The sequence below is a fragment of the Lepisma saccharinum genome, chromosome 3 (assembly GCF_977018435.1).
Source record: "Lepisma saccharinum chromosome 3, izLepSacc3.1, whole genome shotgun sequence".
NCBI lineage: Eukaryota > Metazoa > Arthropoda > Insecta > Zygentoma > Lepismatidae > Lepisma > Lepisma saccharinum.
The window spans coordinates 37,776,572-37,795,066 of NC_139231.1; the positions used below are offsets into that span (position 1 = coordinate 37,776,572).

The 18,495-nt window shown below is 39.5% G+C and overlaps 1 protein-coding gene across 6 annotated transcripts in view; it reads left to right on the forward strand.

Annotated features, from left to right (window-relative positions):
* The window catches only part of LOC145984983 (uncharacterized), a 382,735-nt gene that overhangs the window by 121,936 nt on the left and 242,304 nt on the right, over positions 1-18,495 (forward strand). Inside the window, exon 1 of one of the 6 annotated variants that reach the window (XM_083118460.1) lies at positions 10,037-10,186. The exons of 4 other annotated variants lie outside the window; for them this stretch is intronic. In XM_083118460.1, coding sequence (XP_082974586.1) covers positions 10,116-10,186 — 71 coding nt within the window. In that variant the 5' untranslated portion in view covers positions 10,037-10,115. Of the gene's footprint in view, positions 1-10,036; positions 10,187-15,656; positions 15,795-18,495 lie in introns of those variants that run through there. One more of the 6 variants, XM_083118459.1, reaches the window with a different exon arrangement.

Sequence of the window (18,495 nt, forward strand, 5' to 3'; positions counted from 1 at the left end):
AGAATATCTGCAAAATCTGGTTGATTAATTTTGGGTAATCTTAAAGACAATTTAATTGATTAGGTAACTTGGAAAGTTACGGTCAACCTAACATGTTTTTTGTTTTATTTAATCAATTTATTTTACATACAAAAGTTCATACAAAAGCGGTTACGAGTTTTACTGTAGCTGACCAATATTCCCGATTATATTTTTCAAAGACATAAAATGTTTAAATTTTTCTGCCAGGAAGTTTCTAACTGTTTTCAACTCTTTCTTTGTGCTATGGTAGGAATTTTTGTGGTCGCCATAGTGACTTCCTGAATGAAAATGTTGGTGTAAATATTCAATATTATAAATTTTTCTTCTAACTATATTCGTCGGGAGAGTAAATGTCAAAATTTAACTTCATAAGAGAAATAAATATACCTTAATTATCTACGGTAAAATTATGACAAGGAGTTTACAGCGTTAAGACGATCGCCTCCAGATGATGACGTCTTGACTGAGCGCTGTGGCCTGAACCTCAAGATGGTCAACCTCGGCAGTTGAAACGCCTCGTGGTTAAATGCGAAAAATCCCAGTTTTCAAGGCCCCCTCCCTTCTATTAAATTGCAAAAATACTATTATTTCACCCAGAATTGCTTCAATCTTCACCGTGTGGTAATTCACTGACCTTGGAAAAGTTCTAACGCCGTTATTGCACCATTCAAATCGCTCTCTTTGTTGTATTTTTCATGCCATGATCAATTTCATGTGTTCGTTTTCTTTCTAATGACTCAACTCAAATGTCAACGCCACAATGTGAGCATATGTAGATTTTGCAGTATTGTCTAGGTACATGCGAATACACGATGTTAAGTATTGTCTATTTAGATTAAAACTTGTGCAGCGGGATTAAAGTATCAAGACTTCTATCGCTTGGATCAATTCCCTACCAGTTTCATCTCATATCTCTATCTCATATCTAATCTCTCTCTCTCTCTCTCTCTCTCTCTCTCTCTCTCTCTCTCTCTCGCTCTGACATCTCTCTTTTCTTTTCTCCTTCTCCTCTTTCTTTACTCCTCTCTGGTCGTCGCCTTGTGATCAAGGGGTCCCGGGTTCGATACCCGGTGGAGGCACATAGTGGTTCGGATCCCACTTTAAACTGTAGGTCCAGTCCCGATTAGCCTTACTGTGCATAAAGTGGACTTAAAACACGAATTCAATCAATCATTTACTCCTCTCTGCTGTTTTTATTTGTCTCACCCTCTTTGTCATTTACTCTTCGTTTCTCTTATTTTTCTTTTTCTCCCCCTCTGTCCCTTCCCGTTCTTTCGTTTTCTCTTTCTGTCGGTTTTTCTCTTCTTTCTTACTTTCTTTGTCTTCTTTTTTCTTACTTTGTTCCTCTTATTTACTTTCCTTTACTTTCCTTCTCTTCTTTGTCTTTCTTTTCTTCTATTTTCTTATTTTCCTTCTCTTCTTTTTTCTTACTTACCTTCTTTTATTTTTCTTACTTTCCTTCTCTTCTATTTTCTTACTTTCCTTCTCTTCTTTTTTCTTACTTTCCTTCTCTTCTATTTTCTTACATTCCTTCTCTTCTATTTTCTTACTTTCTTTCACTCCTGTCCTTTGATTATCTATTTTTCTTCTATTTTAATCGCTACAATAACCGTGGGTGGTAACTCCGAAAAACATAGATTTTCTGTCCTTGGAATGTGTTACTTCGTTGCCGTGAATTAGATGAAAAAATATTGATTGATTTGGTTTATTTCACTTCGCATTTCTGTCACTTTTGGCTAATGGCGAGGATGAGTGATGATATGATGGAATTGATGAAGGGACACTCGCAAAGAACATCCATGCCCAGGCCGGGATTCGAACCCGGGACCCCTGGCTTCGTAGCGCTGTGCTAATCACTCCGCCACGGAGGCCGGCAGGTGGAAAATATTATCTTTGGTCGGGTCTTTGAGTTTGCTGGAGGAATGCTCCTACGGTTTAACATGGTGATAATGAGACAACTAGGGGGGGGGGGGATGCTTTGCGAAAAGTTTTCTGGCTGGGGGATACCATCCCCCGTATTCCCCTCACTTCGAGCACTCCTTACATGTAGGTATTTGTGAAGGCATGTTGACTGCGGGCATATACTTAAACTTCACTATTACGTCACAGTAAAGTTTGCCGTCATGGATTATTCTACGTTTCTCTTGTGTCGTTTTCTCATGTCTTATAATTGCATTGCTAGACAAAATTTTACTTTTTACATATTAAATTACATGTTCTTATGATATTTTTGCGCGGGTTTCAGATCTGCTTAACAAATTTAAGAACCAAGTGTTTGGTGTAACTTACTATTGTAAATTAATATTTTATACATACAATTAGCTACATCAGATATTAACATGTACTTTCATGCATCTTGTGTGTGTTTTTTCTTCTCGCACATTCATTTACTTAAAATATGACATTATTAGACAAAGGCGTACCTAGGAGGTGGGGGTCTGACATGTTTTAACCCTTCCCCCTCCCTTTTGCGCAGAATGTTAAATCATTGAAAATAGGGAGAAATTTTAAACAGAAACCATTACGTCTCTTACGATCATATCACTGCTCGAAGTGAAGAGGAGGTGGTGCGTGGGGAGAACCATAGCTCTTTTACTATGAAGACACAGTAAATTTAGTACCGTTGGAAGCAAACATAGCTTGTGTATATGCAAAATCCAATCAGTTCTCTCTCAGCTGTTGATACTACAATTAATGGACAATATGTGTTATTGCGAGTGGACGTGCCTTGTCTATACTTGCTAAGCTGAAAATTCAGGCAAGAGAAAGTCAATATGCCATGGGTGTCCACTTAATATGCCTTCCTGACATCTGAAATTAAGGGATAACACACCCCCAGAGCTGACTTCCAAAACGAGCAATAAATCTTAGACGAAACTAGCGAGCGACGACTAAAAGGAAAAAAAGTCATTCCCACGAGAGAAGTGCCCGACACTGACAATCAATATTCTTGCAGAATGAAGAAACTTCCGTTGACGTTGTAACGCCAACGCAATTGCAACATCAGATACATGCAACCTGGAAAATATGAAGCAGTCATTTACCGCCATTCATAAATCACGAGAGGGAAAATGAAATACAACTTTTGAAAGTTTTCGAGAGAACTCCATTTTATTGTTCTGGAAAGTGACAAACCAAGCCTAATCTTCTCCTGTCTGAGCCTCCTAAAGTTTCCGTCGCCTATTTGCCAAACTTAGCTATAGACCAAATTCTCATTTCAACTACTTTCTTTACTCGGTGCTTCGAATTATGCGGCTGCGATGTTGTCATATCTACTCGTAACTGGATTTGTTCGGAACTTTCCAACAATGTATGTTCAACCTTTTCCATTTGTTTTTTGTAATACAGGGTGATTCAAGAAGGACTTTACAATTGTGAAAACATATAGAAATTTATTCAGATAACTTAGTCAATTGAGGTGCCATTGCAAAGCAAAACCCATCAAGTTTGAGACTCACGTCATTAGTACCGAACTCACCCACCAGTAGCGCTGCCAGCAATGTTCTTGAAAATGGCTCTTTTACTGGTGCGGAACGTACTCGCTGTGTGTTTTGGTTTCACGAGACGTGATCTCCAGTGCAACGTAAGTTTCGTACGGAGTTCTAATTCCTCAGTTCGACGAGGATAACCAAGATGGACGCCTTTACTATCAGCAAGATGGGGCACCACCTCACTATCACATACAAGTCCGAGTTTTTCTTGATACCCGATTCCCAGGTAGGTGAATTGTTCGTGCAGATCTAATTGCATGGTCATCTCGCTCCCCAGATTTCACCCGGCTAGATATTTTCTTGTGGGGTTTCATTAAAGATCGGGTTTTTTTGAAAGTCTGGAATGAAATCGACTTCAGGTGGGATGTACAAATGGTAGACACATCGACCCCACGTGAATGTTGTATGACAAACTTGATGTGTTTTGCTTTGCAATGGCACCTCAACACACTCTGTAAGTTACCTGAATAAATTTATATATGCTTTCAAATTTGCAAAGTCATTTTTGAATCACCCTGTATACGTGAAACACACATTGTATCAATATCGATTATCGATGTATGTTTGGAAGATTAGTGGTCCCTTTTACTTTGGAGGGAGTATTGACGCTTGAACTAGGCAACGCTGCATGGTGAACGTTGTCACATCGTATACAGGAACCAGCGATTTTGCACTTTACTCACCTTGCTTTTCCATATGTGGCAAACGCAGAGTTATCTTAATCACAAAAGCTCTAGACTTTTGTCATGGAAATTTCACAGGCCGCTTCCGAACATTTCGGCGTTTCACTATTTTATTTCATAAGAAACATATTGCATTTATTATTGGCTGCGCGGTTCGGCCCGTCTTAGGGAGCATTTAGACCGAAGCGACAAGCGGCATATGTGTCTTAGAAACGAACCTTCAGAAATAAATGGAACCTTTCGAACCAAAGCGACACGCAGAGCTGCACATGTCGCTCGGAATGGGCCTTCTTTTCAATTGTGTGCATCGTCTTGCTTCGGTCTGTTCTTCGGCCTGCGCGGTGAATGCTTTCTTATACACTGAAGGGCCCGTGTAGCTTGTAACTTCGGTGTGAAAGCTCCCTTGAGTTGCGACCAAGCACGCTGAGTGGAGCAAATAAAGCTAGCTCCCATTACTGACAGTGTGACTGGCCACACAGTTGCGTACACTATGTTCGCCACTAGAGTACTGCATTGAACCACTTTCGTTCGTTCGTACTCCTTCGTCATTTTACTGTGACAATGATCGTAGACACATGTATTTGTCATTCCATGCGAAATAAACACAGCCTTTGACCTGACCATCTCCGATTTTCATGAAATTTGGGGAGTTGAAACTATGCATGGAACTTAGTAAGTATAAAAATTTTTAGTTTCGTGCGTCTTGTAATTGTTAAATTATACAAGGTCAAAGTTAGCATAAATTGCCCTTTTTGAGCCCGCTTAGCTATACTAAATCTGCTGTAACTCCGCCGCTATTTTGCCTAGAAAGCTCAAATAAAGCTTATTGTACAGGGAATTGAACAAGATTTCCAGTGATATATAACAAGCATACCTTTGGATAAAAATATAACTTTGTCACGTGACCTTGACTTTTGACCTTGAATATCTCAAAACATGTCATCACCAAAAATCGTGAAAAAAATATATTTGGTCCCTCGTACCATACTATAAAACATACCAAAAAATCATTCTGGGACTGCAATGGGATCAGAAGATACAAAATAATATGTGTAACTATGTGACTGATAAAAGCCCCATTACATGAACTATAACGAGTCAAATGTCCCTTAACACCCCTACAAAATGTGAAGGAGTTATCCTGGGTATAATTGGTCATGAAAGAAATAGGTTAGGCACAGGGAGATCCGTAGCCGTGTCTGTCAAGCGCAGGTCCGGCATATTGTTGACCGCCATATTGAATTCAACGCAAACATTTTAAAGGAAAGGGGGTGATGTGATATATCAAATGAGGCTAGAATTTCACGAGAAATGAAGTGACGAAGGATTTTCCAACGTATCTTACGCCAGCAAAAAGTTATACACATATCTTTCACTTACGATATATGCACATTATAATGTTGTCAATGTTCCTGTGAGCACACTCGTTGACGTCTCTCACACTCGCATAGAACATTTCGTAATGTAGCATGTGCATTGTGCAACAACATCGCAAGCAGCAACTATGCCTTCTCTCAGATGGTCAATATCAGGGACTTTTAGTGCATGCACTATTCTCTTCAAATGTTTCTGAAGGTAAAAGTCCTCCTAAGATGTTAGATCTGGGGAATGTGCAGGCCTTTTAATAAATCCCCGTGTGCCCATCAATCTACCTAGAAAATTACCATGAAGAAATTGCGAAAATGTCCACATAGTGTGGTCACACTCTGTCCTGTTTCAAAACTCTCGAAAAGTGCCATATTCCGTAAGCAAGGGTGAAAAAACCTGTTCACTTAACAAATCCAAGAAGCCCTCACCATTTAAGGTTCCGTTGTTGAATATGGACCAACCATTTCCGTTCGCCATACATCTTACCAGCAACAACCATTCGACTGAGAAAATCACAGGTATTGCATATTACTTTTATTAACTTCACCGTGAACATAAAAATTTGCCTCGTCACTGAAGAATGTTTCATTCCAAAGGAAGTGTCACGTAATTGTTTGAGATACTTTTCCCAATATTCTTCACTATTCAACTATTTGGTGAATGTAGCTGATTAAAATCATATGCAATGGTGCGTATACTTCTTTCTCTCCCAAGATGTCAGCGTGATCTCGATGAGTTCCTAACACGTTAGGAGCATTCCAATGCTTTGTTTTTAACACCTCGAAAAGGAGAAAATGGTTACAAGCATGCAGTAATAAATTCTTACTGGTTAAATATATGTTGGATAAACCTTCGTCACTTCATTTCTCGTGAAATTCTAGCCTCATTTGATATATCACATCACCACCTTTCCTTTGAAATGTTTGCGTTGAATTCAATATGGCGGTCAACAATTTGCCAGACCTGCGCTTGACACACACGGCTAGGGATCTCCCTGTGCCTAACTTATTTATTTTATGACCAATTATACCCAGGATAACTCCTTCACATTTTGTAGGGGGTGTTAAGGGACTTTTGACTCGTTATAGTTCATGTAATGGGGCTTTTATCAGTCACATAGTTACACATATTATTTTGTATCTTCTGATCCCATTGCAGTCCCAGAATGATTTTTTGGTATGTTTTATAGTATGGTATGAGGGACCAAATATATTTTTTTCACGATTTTTGGTGATGACATGTTTTGAGATATTCAAGGTCAAAAGTCAAGGTCACGTGACAAAATTATATTTTTATCCAAAGGTGGGCTTGTTATATATCACTGAAAAGCTTATTCAATTCCCTGTACAATAAGCTTTATTTGAGCTTCCTAGGCAAAATAGTGGCGGAGTTACAGCACATTTAGTATAGCTAAGCGTGCTCAAAAAAGGAAATTTCTGCAAACTTTGACCTTGAATAATTTAACAATTACAAGACGCACGAGACTAAAAATTTTCATAGTTACTAAGTTCTATGCATAGTTTCAACTCCCCAAATTTCATGAAAATCGGAGATGGTCACGTTAAAAATTGCACATATCTGTGTTGATTTGGCATGGAATGACTCGTATGTAAAATATCCGTCCTGGCAGTTTCAGCCCAGAATCATCTATTTCACTTTCATATATCACTGTATTGGTACGATAGACCAAACTTCACTTTAACACGGAGATGATCACTAAGTTTCAATTTCACTGCGTCCTTCACCTCAAGATCCATATGTGAGGACTCGCTACCACTGGAAAAATACGGTTATATGTGTACTACTGGGCTTCGAGTGTATACCGATCGTTTTGCCTGTTCGAGCGTTGTTCGCGCGATCAAAGAAGCTTTCGATTTCGTACGCTATCTAGCGTCATCTGTACGAACTATTTGGCGCTCGAACGAAATGATCATTGTGCAGTCCCGAAGTGATTGATTTTTGCATTTTTTTTAAACCGTCGCCGTGAACGAGCCTATGCAGTAGACTCGCGCTCAGGTGACATCTCGGCTACCAGTACTTTTCCCCCAGTAGTAGCTACAACGTGCGTTTGCTAGAATCCAACGCTACAAAAGTGGCATTCCTTGAGTAGGCAATTGAAGAAGGGAAATAGTATTCATGCTTGTAGTGATAGACGATGATAACTGATTCTTATTTACTCGAAAATTGTCTTTAAATTTGGCTTCATCTTCACGTAACTGTTCTATCAAATGATGAAAATTCACCAAACTTGGTTATTTTCAATTCGACGTCGCGTACCCACTTTCGTTACACATCAAAAGTAACGTAAGAAAATCATCGTCGGCGTCGTCACTATTATCCCAGAGTACATTAACAGAACTGACGAGTTTCGTACAAAACATAGCTTTCTCTGTGGCCACCCTGTGTAGCAAACGTAGAGTATATATCGAACATAGCACAGCGCTCTGGGTAATCGCAGCATTAGTGGACGATTCGCTTTTACTTAGCAATGATTTTTTTTCCCCCAATTTTCCACACTTTCTCTGCAAACAAGAGAGATTAAAGGTTACTAAACTTTGTAAAGCGACCCCCCATTGAGCGTTATGCAGAAACCGTTAAAGAAAATGTCGAACCAAACTTTGGCCTACCGCCCATATTCGCTATAAAGACCTTTTCCGAGATACCTGATATAGCTTATCGCCTGCACTTTGTGTAGCGATCTTCAAGCTGAAGATGCGAGCATAATGGAAACATGGAATCTCTCTTCATCGTTCCAGCACTGTGTGGGAAGATAACGACCATGTTGCGGAGTCTGGAGTTCATGGAAACTGGGAGAGGAAGATCATCTCTTTCGTGGAACCCATTCAAGTTGTTGGTTCTCGCAAGACGAAATTGGCCACGTGTGTGTGTGCATGTGTAAATGAGCGTTCGTTATGATCCTGGGATGTAGGATGGCGCTATGAAGTTAACGGTGCTTGACAGTCGGTAGGCTCGTCGTCTCGGTTTTCAAAGGCATCATCATCTTTGACCTTTGCTTCAATATCAGCCGCAAGAAGTATAGGGTGGCACCAAAGAAATGTAACAGAGTTTTAAGTAAACAGTACCTTTTTTGGGGGGCAGCCTGTATTTGCCAGTCATACTACTGTTTCCAACGTGTTCTAAAAGTGGTCATCATGGGTGTCGACATTTATACCGTGCTGCCTAAAGCTCTCAGCTTGAAATCAACGTGTCCTGGATTCGATCCTCGGTATATACCCAACACAGGGGTTTTTCAAACTGTAAGCCAAGTCCCAATTGGACCATGTGGGTATAAAATAATTTTTTGAAAAATTCTCTGCTCTGCTTTGGCCTCGCAAGGAGTTCAAGGTTCAATACCCTCCCGAGCCACATGGTATAGTGGTTCGTATCCCACTTTAAACTGTAAACATAAACTTTGGAGCCGACCGCCGTGGCGAAATGGTTACCACGGCACGCTAGGACGCCAGATGGTCTCGGGTTCGAATCCTGGTCTTGGCATAGGTACTCTCTGATAGTATTCCTTCATCAGTTCCATCGCTCATCCACATTGTCGCGATTAGACAATGTGGTAGAAAAGCGACGCTAAATAAAATAAAATCATTAAACTTTGTTTGACTTTGGTCTTGTAATCAAGTGGGTTCTATCCCGGTGGAGGCCAATTGCGCAGTGGTTGTACTCTTTCACCAAGAGTAAGAGTGCGCGCATGCACTATAATCTGATAATCATCCACTCTGGGTATCCAAAAGAATGAATATTATACTAGTCACTATAAAAATCCACTAATTGTGAAAACCTCGTTGCAAAATTTCTTGTCGATTCATGACGCTGAAATACACTTGATAAGCCCAAGCGTTCGACGAACTTGGTGATGGCTCGAATTCAGGCGCTCAGGACTGGGCAACCCATCGTGTTTGTGAAAGAGCGCCCTTGTATGCATGTGTGGACTGCAGAGCGAACAGCGGTACTGTAGCTTTGTATGAGGGTCGGGAAGGAAGGAGTGAGCGATACATGAGCCTTAGTCGGTCGCGTTCGTTGGAAATCTCGATGTGAAACGGTACAGTGTTGCATTTTCATCACAGCACAAGAAACAGGAGGGGGTTCCGCCCCTTCAACGCAAGGGCGACTTCTCTGACCTTGAGTTGCAGCGTGCAGGCGTGAAGCTCTCACCACAACAATGACTAGTGCAAGCCTGATTCAAATTAATACAACCGAGAAATGCCGGGTGAGTATGAAATCAAAAAATAATGCTCTTGTTTAAACATTCCACAGTGCACCAACAAGCCATATATCACCGTTGTCATAAAAACAATGTTACATGCACAATTTACAAGCAGATTGTCCTTGCAAGCAGATATAAGTTTGCAAATCTCGTGGAAGCGTCTCAGTTTTTATCTTGCCTTCCATATCTTCTTTTAGCCGTTTCTATACAAGCACCTGTGTTAACTTACAAAGTAGCGGGAAGAGCAGAGTTATCTATTTAGCGTTATCAAGTAGGAAGATAACTTGAGACACTGTTCTCCGTTTGCATGTTGACAATCGCCAGCCTACTTGTGAAATGGAGAGGCCAAAAATTAGGACGTGGAAACTTAGAAGATTGTCCCTGCCTGTGGACTCATTATTTGCAAGGTAAGCTGTGGATATTTCGTCTTATTTTTATGATTATACCTTTGCTTGGCCATTGCCAGGGTGTTTAATAGTATTCCGGTCAGATTTGGCAGATCACGTGATGGCGCTTCTGTTGTGCAAAGTGGTAGCCCGAGAATTACCGAACACTGCCGATTTCATTTGACAGTTTGTTATTTACTTATGTTTGAAAGTGCATTAATCTATAGAACCAGTAGTAGTAATGCGGTTTCGGTAATGTGGAAAAATATTTAAACTTTAATTAGGAATTTGTAAGCATCGTGGCGTTAATTCGGATTGCAAAAATCAATTTATTTTGTTCAAATTTGATTGTTTATTTTTAAGGATATTTTGGGAGGAAAATATCACAGGCAATGCGTTACTTTTTCCTTAATTCCTTCACGTTACCGAAATTGTCAGTAACTGACACAACAACACGTTACTACTTATAAAAGTAACGATCGTTACTTTATTTTCCTAAATTTAAAGCTGGACGTCGACAACAATAGCAGATTTCTCACAGGTGAAGAATGATGGCCTTGCTTTCCTTATAAACCACTAGCATCATAACTAACGATGGTGCAAAATACGTACGTGTATCTTTTGTGGGGAGGGATGTAGTTATGTCTATATTGTGCAGTTGAAATGTATCATCTGTCTATATTCTGTGAGAACATAATTTAAGTTCACTTTAATCACAGATAGGCTAATCGGGACTTGACCTACAGTTTAAAGTGAAGTCCAAAGCAGTGAGCTTTGTTTGTTGGGGTTTTTGTTTTTATGTACAGTCAGGCTAATCGGGACTCGATATACAGTTTAAAGTGGGATTCGAAATACCGTACAATGTGCCTCCAATGCGACGACGTTATCAGTTTGCCTTCACTGAAAATCGAACCCAGAACTTCCTTGATTGCAAGGCAAAATTATGAGCCGCCTCTGTCATGAGAGGTGTTACTTTCAGGATAAAGAAAAATGTTAGTGACTTTTTAGAATTTAGTAACAATAACACTTTACTTTTCGAAGGGAAGTAACTCGTGGCTCTTTACTTTTTTTGGAAACTTACTCTACTGTGATTCAGTACAAGAAGTTATGTATAAGCGTTACTGTACAGTCACCCAGAATAAAAATACACACGTTGATCCAGAAATACTGCCCTGTATGTCTCGTGTGTTGCATGACTTTAAGGCGATAAACGATCTTCAATAGAAAGTCTTCAGCAGGAATCTTGCCGTAGAGTTATGCAACCCACAAAAAGCTATGCAGGTAAACGAGTATTTCAGGATCTGTCATTTTTATTGCCGGCCACTGTACATAGAATAAATGACGTCACGAAGTACCTCCTTTTCACTGAAAACAAAAAAGAACCCTTTTTTCCCATATCGATAACTTCTAATCCAGCCAGGGTTCACGGAAACTTCATGTTGGGGAGGCGGAGGGGTAAGTTAGCGGCGTCAAAGATAAATCTTCTCCATTCCGGACACTAATGCGAGAAGTTCTCTTCCCAGAAAGAAAGAGGCTGGTTTCGTTCTTGGCCATTGTTAATCCGTTGGGTTACTCGAGCCCCCAGTGAATCATGTTCGCCGGCGAAATATGGCGCCTCAGACCTTGGACGCCGCGAGCGGTGCAACAATTTAAAGCGTCTGCCTTGGGAGGAGGTTGCTGCAAGACCGAATCTCGGTATCATCAATTATTACGCTGCCACGAAGATGTTTGTCTTCCATTATGCTTTTTGAATCTCTTCGCAGTCTTCGATTAGTTCCTTCTTTTCCCGCTGTCGCTAGTGACGCTACTGTTTATTCCACGGTTCGTTTCATTGGATGTACTGTCGCGCGGAGCGGGCGATTCAAAAGGTTTATGAAAGAATATTGCGTTTGTATTATATTTTATTTATTTAAGTTTTGTTGTATAGGATAAATATTTACGTGTATGTACAGGGTGTCCATAAAGTATGGAACTAATGGGAGACCAAATTTTATCAATGCAAACGTGCTCCACATGTCTGCTAATAGCCTCAACACATTTCCTCGAATGTGCCCACGTGTTTTCTTAAAGTTCTCTTCAAAACGTGAACATAGAGTAGTTGTTGCAGTGGTTATCCTTTCCCGGAGGTGATCTAGGTCTCGGATTTTTACAGCATACAACCCATATGGCAAAGCCCATGGGATTGAGCTCTGGTGACAGAGGTGTCCATTCCACAGAACCCCTTCTCCCAATCCCGCAGTCCAGGAAACAAGGTATCGAACCATTGTTCCAACATGGCTACCCTGTACTCTTCTTCAATTGGTTATCGAAAGGAAACATCTGAGTATTGAACAACAAATAGTCAATCCCTGTTATCAGTGGATAATTGATGATAGCGCTAGTCAGCAATGGCCATACTTGTTCGAAACATTAATACAAGCAGGAAATTGGTTTTCGCGTGTTCATAGTGGAATAAACAAGCACAACGTTGCTGTGTTATTGTTTTCTTTGTTGTGCATTTGTACCGGTAATCACGCTATTATTCGTGCAAGGACAACTTGCATTCCCGTGCGAGAAGTAGAGTTCAAAACTCTATTACTACTGACTTTTCCTTCCTTTCAATGTAGCTATGCATTGGTTTATTCAGTGCTTGATGGTAGAGTAGAGATTCGTGTTTGTATAATAGTGCAAATTTTAAGAAAAGTGAAATGGAAAAAAAAAAAAAATAGGCACCGGCAGGAATGTTGTACGAAACTTTCCTTCCCAATGAACAAACTGAAGGTCTACTAAGAATCGAAGCTGTGTTAAAGCCGCCATATTAGAAAATCGTAATGACCATTCTCCATCCATTGTTACAGCTGCTGCATTGTAAACATGGACTCCAGACTTCTATTCTCCGGGCGGGGACCCATAGTGGTTCAGATATCACTTTAAACTGTAGATCCCATCCTGTTCAGTTACCCCCATCTAAGTATAAAGTTGACTTCTAAAGTTTAATTTCGATTCTAGCACCGTATCACGATGTATGAATGGTACAAAAATGCAATCGCAAGGACTACATATATTTACATGGTATGCAAAATTGTAATCAAAATTGTAAATTTTCATAAGCGAACTCGAAATATTAAAATTAAAAAAAGGGCCTAGCCGATACCACTTTGAACCGATACCGATGTCGATACTCTTACCGATTCCGACTGATACTGATACTTGAAAATTGCAAAAATTAAAATTTGTTCAAAATATTAACAAATATATGTGTGTGTGTGTGTGTGTGTGTGTAAATATTCTTCTCCAATTATATGCATCAATTTACCAATAAATTTGCTTCAGAATATTCAAGAATTACATCAGAATATTAAAATAGATGTTATGTCATCACAAAATACAATTTGTTATGCAAAATTGGTGCAAAATAAAGTTTGAATTTTGCATATTTTCCAAGATAATTAGACTCCGCAATAGTGTCGCGCTGCATTTTTGCGGACCCTGTGAAAGTCCAATATGCCGAAAAAGTATCGGCTGGTATCTGTAGATGACGTCCAACCGATACTTTTCGATACCGATACATCGGTATCGGCTCAGCCCTAAAGAATATATATTTTTTAGAACTGAATTTTAAAATTCAGACGCCATGGCGATCGATCTCCCTTTATTTTTCTACTCCTGTCATTTAAAATCCTCATCATCGCAATTAGCCAAAATTGTCAGGAAAGCGACGACAGATGCAAAATTGTAAACAAATTGTAATTTGGGTTCTACGTGGCTTGAGCCGAGTGTTAATTAAATGGAAAGTTCCAGGTGTCTTTACATCTCAAATTCCGTTTCATCTACTTTAAGAGTGTTGCCTGCAGCTTGCAAGTCTCGGATTAATAAAATGCTCAGCTATGATACCGGCATTTTATATATTAAAGTTTGATTAACACAACTGTACATGATCACGTCCTACACTAACCCATTCCATCTTGCGACGCCAAGGGTCCCGGGTTCGAATCCCGGTCGGGCTTGGTTGTTTGTGAATGTCCATTCATCAATTTCATCATTTCATCACTCATCCCCATCTTCGCAAATTAGCCAAGAGGCACAAAACGCGAAGTAAAATAAACTAAATCAATCAATCAACCATTCCATCTTAGCTTCCTATATTATCATATCAAGTATGTTTATTTCATATATTCATGTCGTTTGTCCTATCTATAATACATTTTATCATTTCATCGTCTCGTCGGCCTTTGCGGCGAAGTAGTCATTGTACGCGCTATGAAGCCAGAGTCCACAGGTTCGAATCTTGGTAAATTGTGGATGTATCATACTGTTTGTCCCATCACTCATTTCATCACTTCATCATCCATCCTCTTCGTTGCGATTAACCCAAGAGGTTACGCAGAAGTGAATAATTATTTGTATGTATTAGTCCAGTGCTTCTCAACCTTTATGAGACTGGGGCTCGGTAAATGTTTCTTTTTTTATGCTGTTGCCTCAATCCCAACAATTTTACTCGTAAAACACTAATTTTTAAACTTTACACAAAAAAATTTACATGCATCCTTGAAATGAAATATTAATAAATAAGTTGAGATAATGGTAGAGAGAAATTCGCAGTTCCATTGTCTTTGAGCATTTTGACAACATAAGATTAGTTTCAATTAGTTGTCCTCCACTGGATGTAATGATAGATTTGTGATTTAATTCTTTTCACGACTTCTGGCTAATCGTGACGATGAGGATGATACATTTCATGAATTCCATGTGAATGAAGGGACATTCCCAAAGAATAATACCCATGCCCAGTCCGAAATTCGAACCCGGGACCCCTGACGTCCTAGCACGCTCTGCTAACCACTCCGCAACGAGACGGCTCGACCCAATATCATTAAATTATTGTTGTAAGTACTGATTTTCATTGACATGTAACACCGTAACATTCCAATCACGGCAATTTGGGAAATCGATGACTATATTATTATACTCGGAATATGAGAACTATATAATTTATTTTAATGAAATTGCGTTGAGAGAAACTGTTTCAGAAGAACCTCTCGCGGCGCGGTACCGGAACGCGGTCTGGTGGTTGAGAAACACTGCTCTAGTCTAGACACTTGTCCAATTTTGCTGCAGTGACACGTAACAGAACTTTAATACAGATTTCACTTCCTTGACCCTGTAGTTGTGTACAGTTTGCCATGCTATTTGGCACAATGAATTCCAGCTTGGCATTCAAAGAACCAGCCTTCTAGATCAATTATTATTTTTAGTGGAACGTTCTGCTCTTGTTCCAAACTCATTAATGAAATTATGTCCTCCCCCTTCCGCCCCGCTGTCTGACAGAGAGATTTGGAAATAACTGATAACCTTGAGTGTGTACGAGTAAAGAAACAAAAAACATACGCCATGCGAAACAATTGAAGGTCACGCGCCCGATATTGACCCGCGCGCCGCCTGGGCAGGCGCAGTGGAAGCTCGGATTTTCCTACCCTTCTGTCTTGGCAGCAATGTTTGTACACAAGCGGGTGAATCGGCACGTAGCATCCATGTAGTTCGTGTTGCATATGTGTCCAGGAAAGACGGGCGGCGGGAGCCAGCCTTGTCGGCCATCCCATGTTGGGCAGGGGACTGGCCGGCGTCTGCGGAAAGCCAAGACCTTCGAGGGGTAAGTGTGGATGCTCTGTTGTCGCTTCGGCGTGCTTGTACTGGTTGTAGCGTGTGTACAGTCAGTAGAAATAGTCACTGTTATGCACTCATTGAGAACACGTTGAAATTCCAACAGTTTACATCCTATCCCAAAAACCACCTCCCATCGTGTGATGCCACTTATTTTTTACAAATATATATGACTTGTCTGCCAAAAGGAGTATAACTAATGTACAAGGTTCACTCATAAAAAAGAACCTTTTTTTAGGAAAGAAAACAAGTAATTACCTTCAAATGACTTTATCACCTTTAAAATAATCACCAGAGGAGGAAATCCACTTTGACCACCGTTTGTACAGGTCTTGGGTTCGCAAAATACACGTAACATTTATTTTAATGTCCACGGTGTCGTCAAATCTTTGCCCTTTCATAGTCATCTTAAGCTTGGGAAAAAGGCAAAAAACAGCAGGCGATAAGTCCGGAGAATATGGAGGGTGATTGATTACTGTCACTGAATGCTTAACAAGGTATTGTTGTACAGACAATGCGGTATGATGCCGAGCATTATCGTGTAAAAGAAACCATTCAACCAGAATCACAGAGGTCCTTCCTAAACCGCTTCATCCTGTTTCTGAGTCGACCAAGCACTTCCTTGTAATACCACTCTTTGATTGATTGGTTTTCAGGGACAAATTCATGGTCTATCACCTCTCACTAGTGCACTAACTTTCTCCACATTGTTGTCATTCCTTGACGTTAAAGGGCGTCCTGATCTTGATTCATTCTCGACACTTTCACGTCCACCTTTGAAACGATTGTATCAGTCATACACCTGAGTGCTGCATCACCATACACTGCCCTTATCATCTGTAACTTTCTGTAATCGATGTACCCAATTTGTAACAAAACATTATGCTGTAACGTTGTTCCTCTTGGTGCGTCTATTTTGTACGCCGCCTGCACACGACCTGCATCTGACGCACGCTTGCCCCGATACCGACTGCCTGTAACAGGTTGAAACATGCACTGACGGGAAGTTTAGAAATAGCTCTTTGCAGTGTTGTAAGAATACGGTACCTTTTTATTTGTGGTGGTTCTTTTTTTTTTTGACAGTTCGGTTTCTTTATGGGCGGACCTTGTATATTAACTTTAGACTGTCTTTTAATGATTCAATAACAAGAGTATTTTTCTTTTGACTGTACAAGGTGTGTGTGCGCATGTCAGTAGGTTGTAATGAATTTAAACATTGGAGACGTTCTCGTCTCTAGGTAATACGCCTGTCTCGTTCTCGTCTTCGTCACTCTCTTGAGTTACATTTTTCTCTCGGTCGTGTTTCAAATCTAGAAAACAAATTTGTTTTGAAAAAATGTTCGAAATCAGCTATCGTTGGTGGCAAAATGCAACTCGTTTCGCTGTTAACTCAATCTATCAAGTCTCCACTTTTAGCAACTACATTTCTGTTTCTATTTTCGTCATTTTGAGTCACGTTTGTACCTCTTGTATCAATCGCGGCGATGAGAGCGAGAGATGAATCTATGAAATGACACACAACAGTACCTGATCATGGTACTAACCTGGAATCTGTCTTCCTAGTGCATTACGCTTACAACGCCACGATTTTGGAAACTACGCAATTCTTAAGTTAATAAACATTAGAGAAAATAAGCGTACCTCCTTTGGTATTTTTCGTGCAGAAACATGAAATATTTGTTGATGAAACATAATTGAATAAATAGCAATTTCATTAACATTTTTTGGCTAAGCATTTTCTATTTCGCTATATTTATTGTATTTTATTTATATATTATGTTTCTTTTCCGATTAATCTCAAAAATTGTAATGTCCTATGATCACAAACAAAACTTTGTTGATTTGTTTTGCATATACACTAGATTCTACATTTTATCCTTTACTATAGAATCAAATTTGGTAACTATGTATTAGCGATATAAAGAATACTCAAAATAGAGATAAAGAGATGAGACCATGTTGTCGTTAGCGGGGGGGGGGGGAGGGGGTGAAAGGCTTTTTCACTTCAGTTAATATTTGTTGCAAAATAAACAGAGTAAGAACTGCATAAGGTTGAAAAATTTTATTGTAACGTACAGGAACCAGGCTATATTTTAATATCCTACAATTACACCCAAAAAGAAAATGGTTCCACAGTTTTCAAAATTCCAAAAAGTTGTTTTATTTGAGAGGCCACACAATGTAAGTAAGCAATTCCCTTAATTATGAAATAATTCTCTTGGGCGAGGTGTGTAAAAGTTAATAACAAAATAGAATAGGCTAACTATGTATGTTAGTACAGTAACTGTATGAAAAGTAAAAAATAATTTTAAAAAACGATTGTGTAGGATTTACTCATCTAGTGTTTTGAGTAGAAAATCTCTTGCCGAGGATATAATACTACTAAAAATAATAATATTAATTTTGGATAAAATTTGCGTTTTATTGGATAAAAAGTATAATTATAACAACAATAAGCATTATTGTTATTATATGAAAGTTTTGACGATGGCCTGCCCCCCACCCCATTTCTAGCGACGCCCATAGATGAGACTAAGACTTACTGTGCTAGAGTCTCATCTCGTCCAAGACTTGTAGTAGAATTAGAATGTAAGGAATCTGAAAATCTCGTTTAAATCAAAGTTCACGTTGTACGCGTTATATATTGTATAAAAACAAGTTTTTTAACAATTTTATTAAGTTCCTCTTTA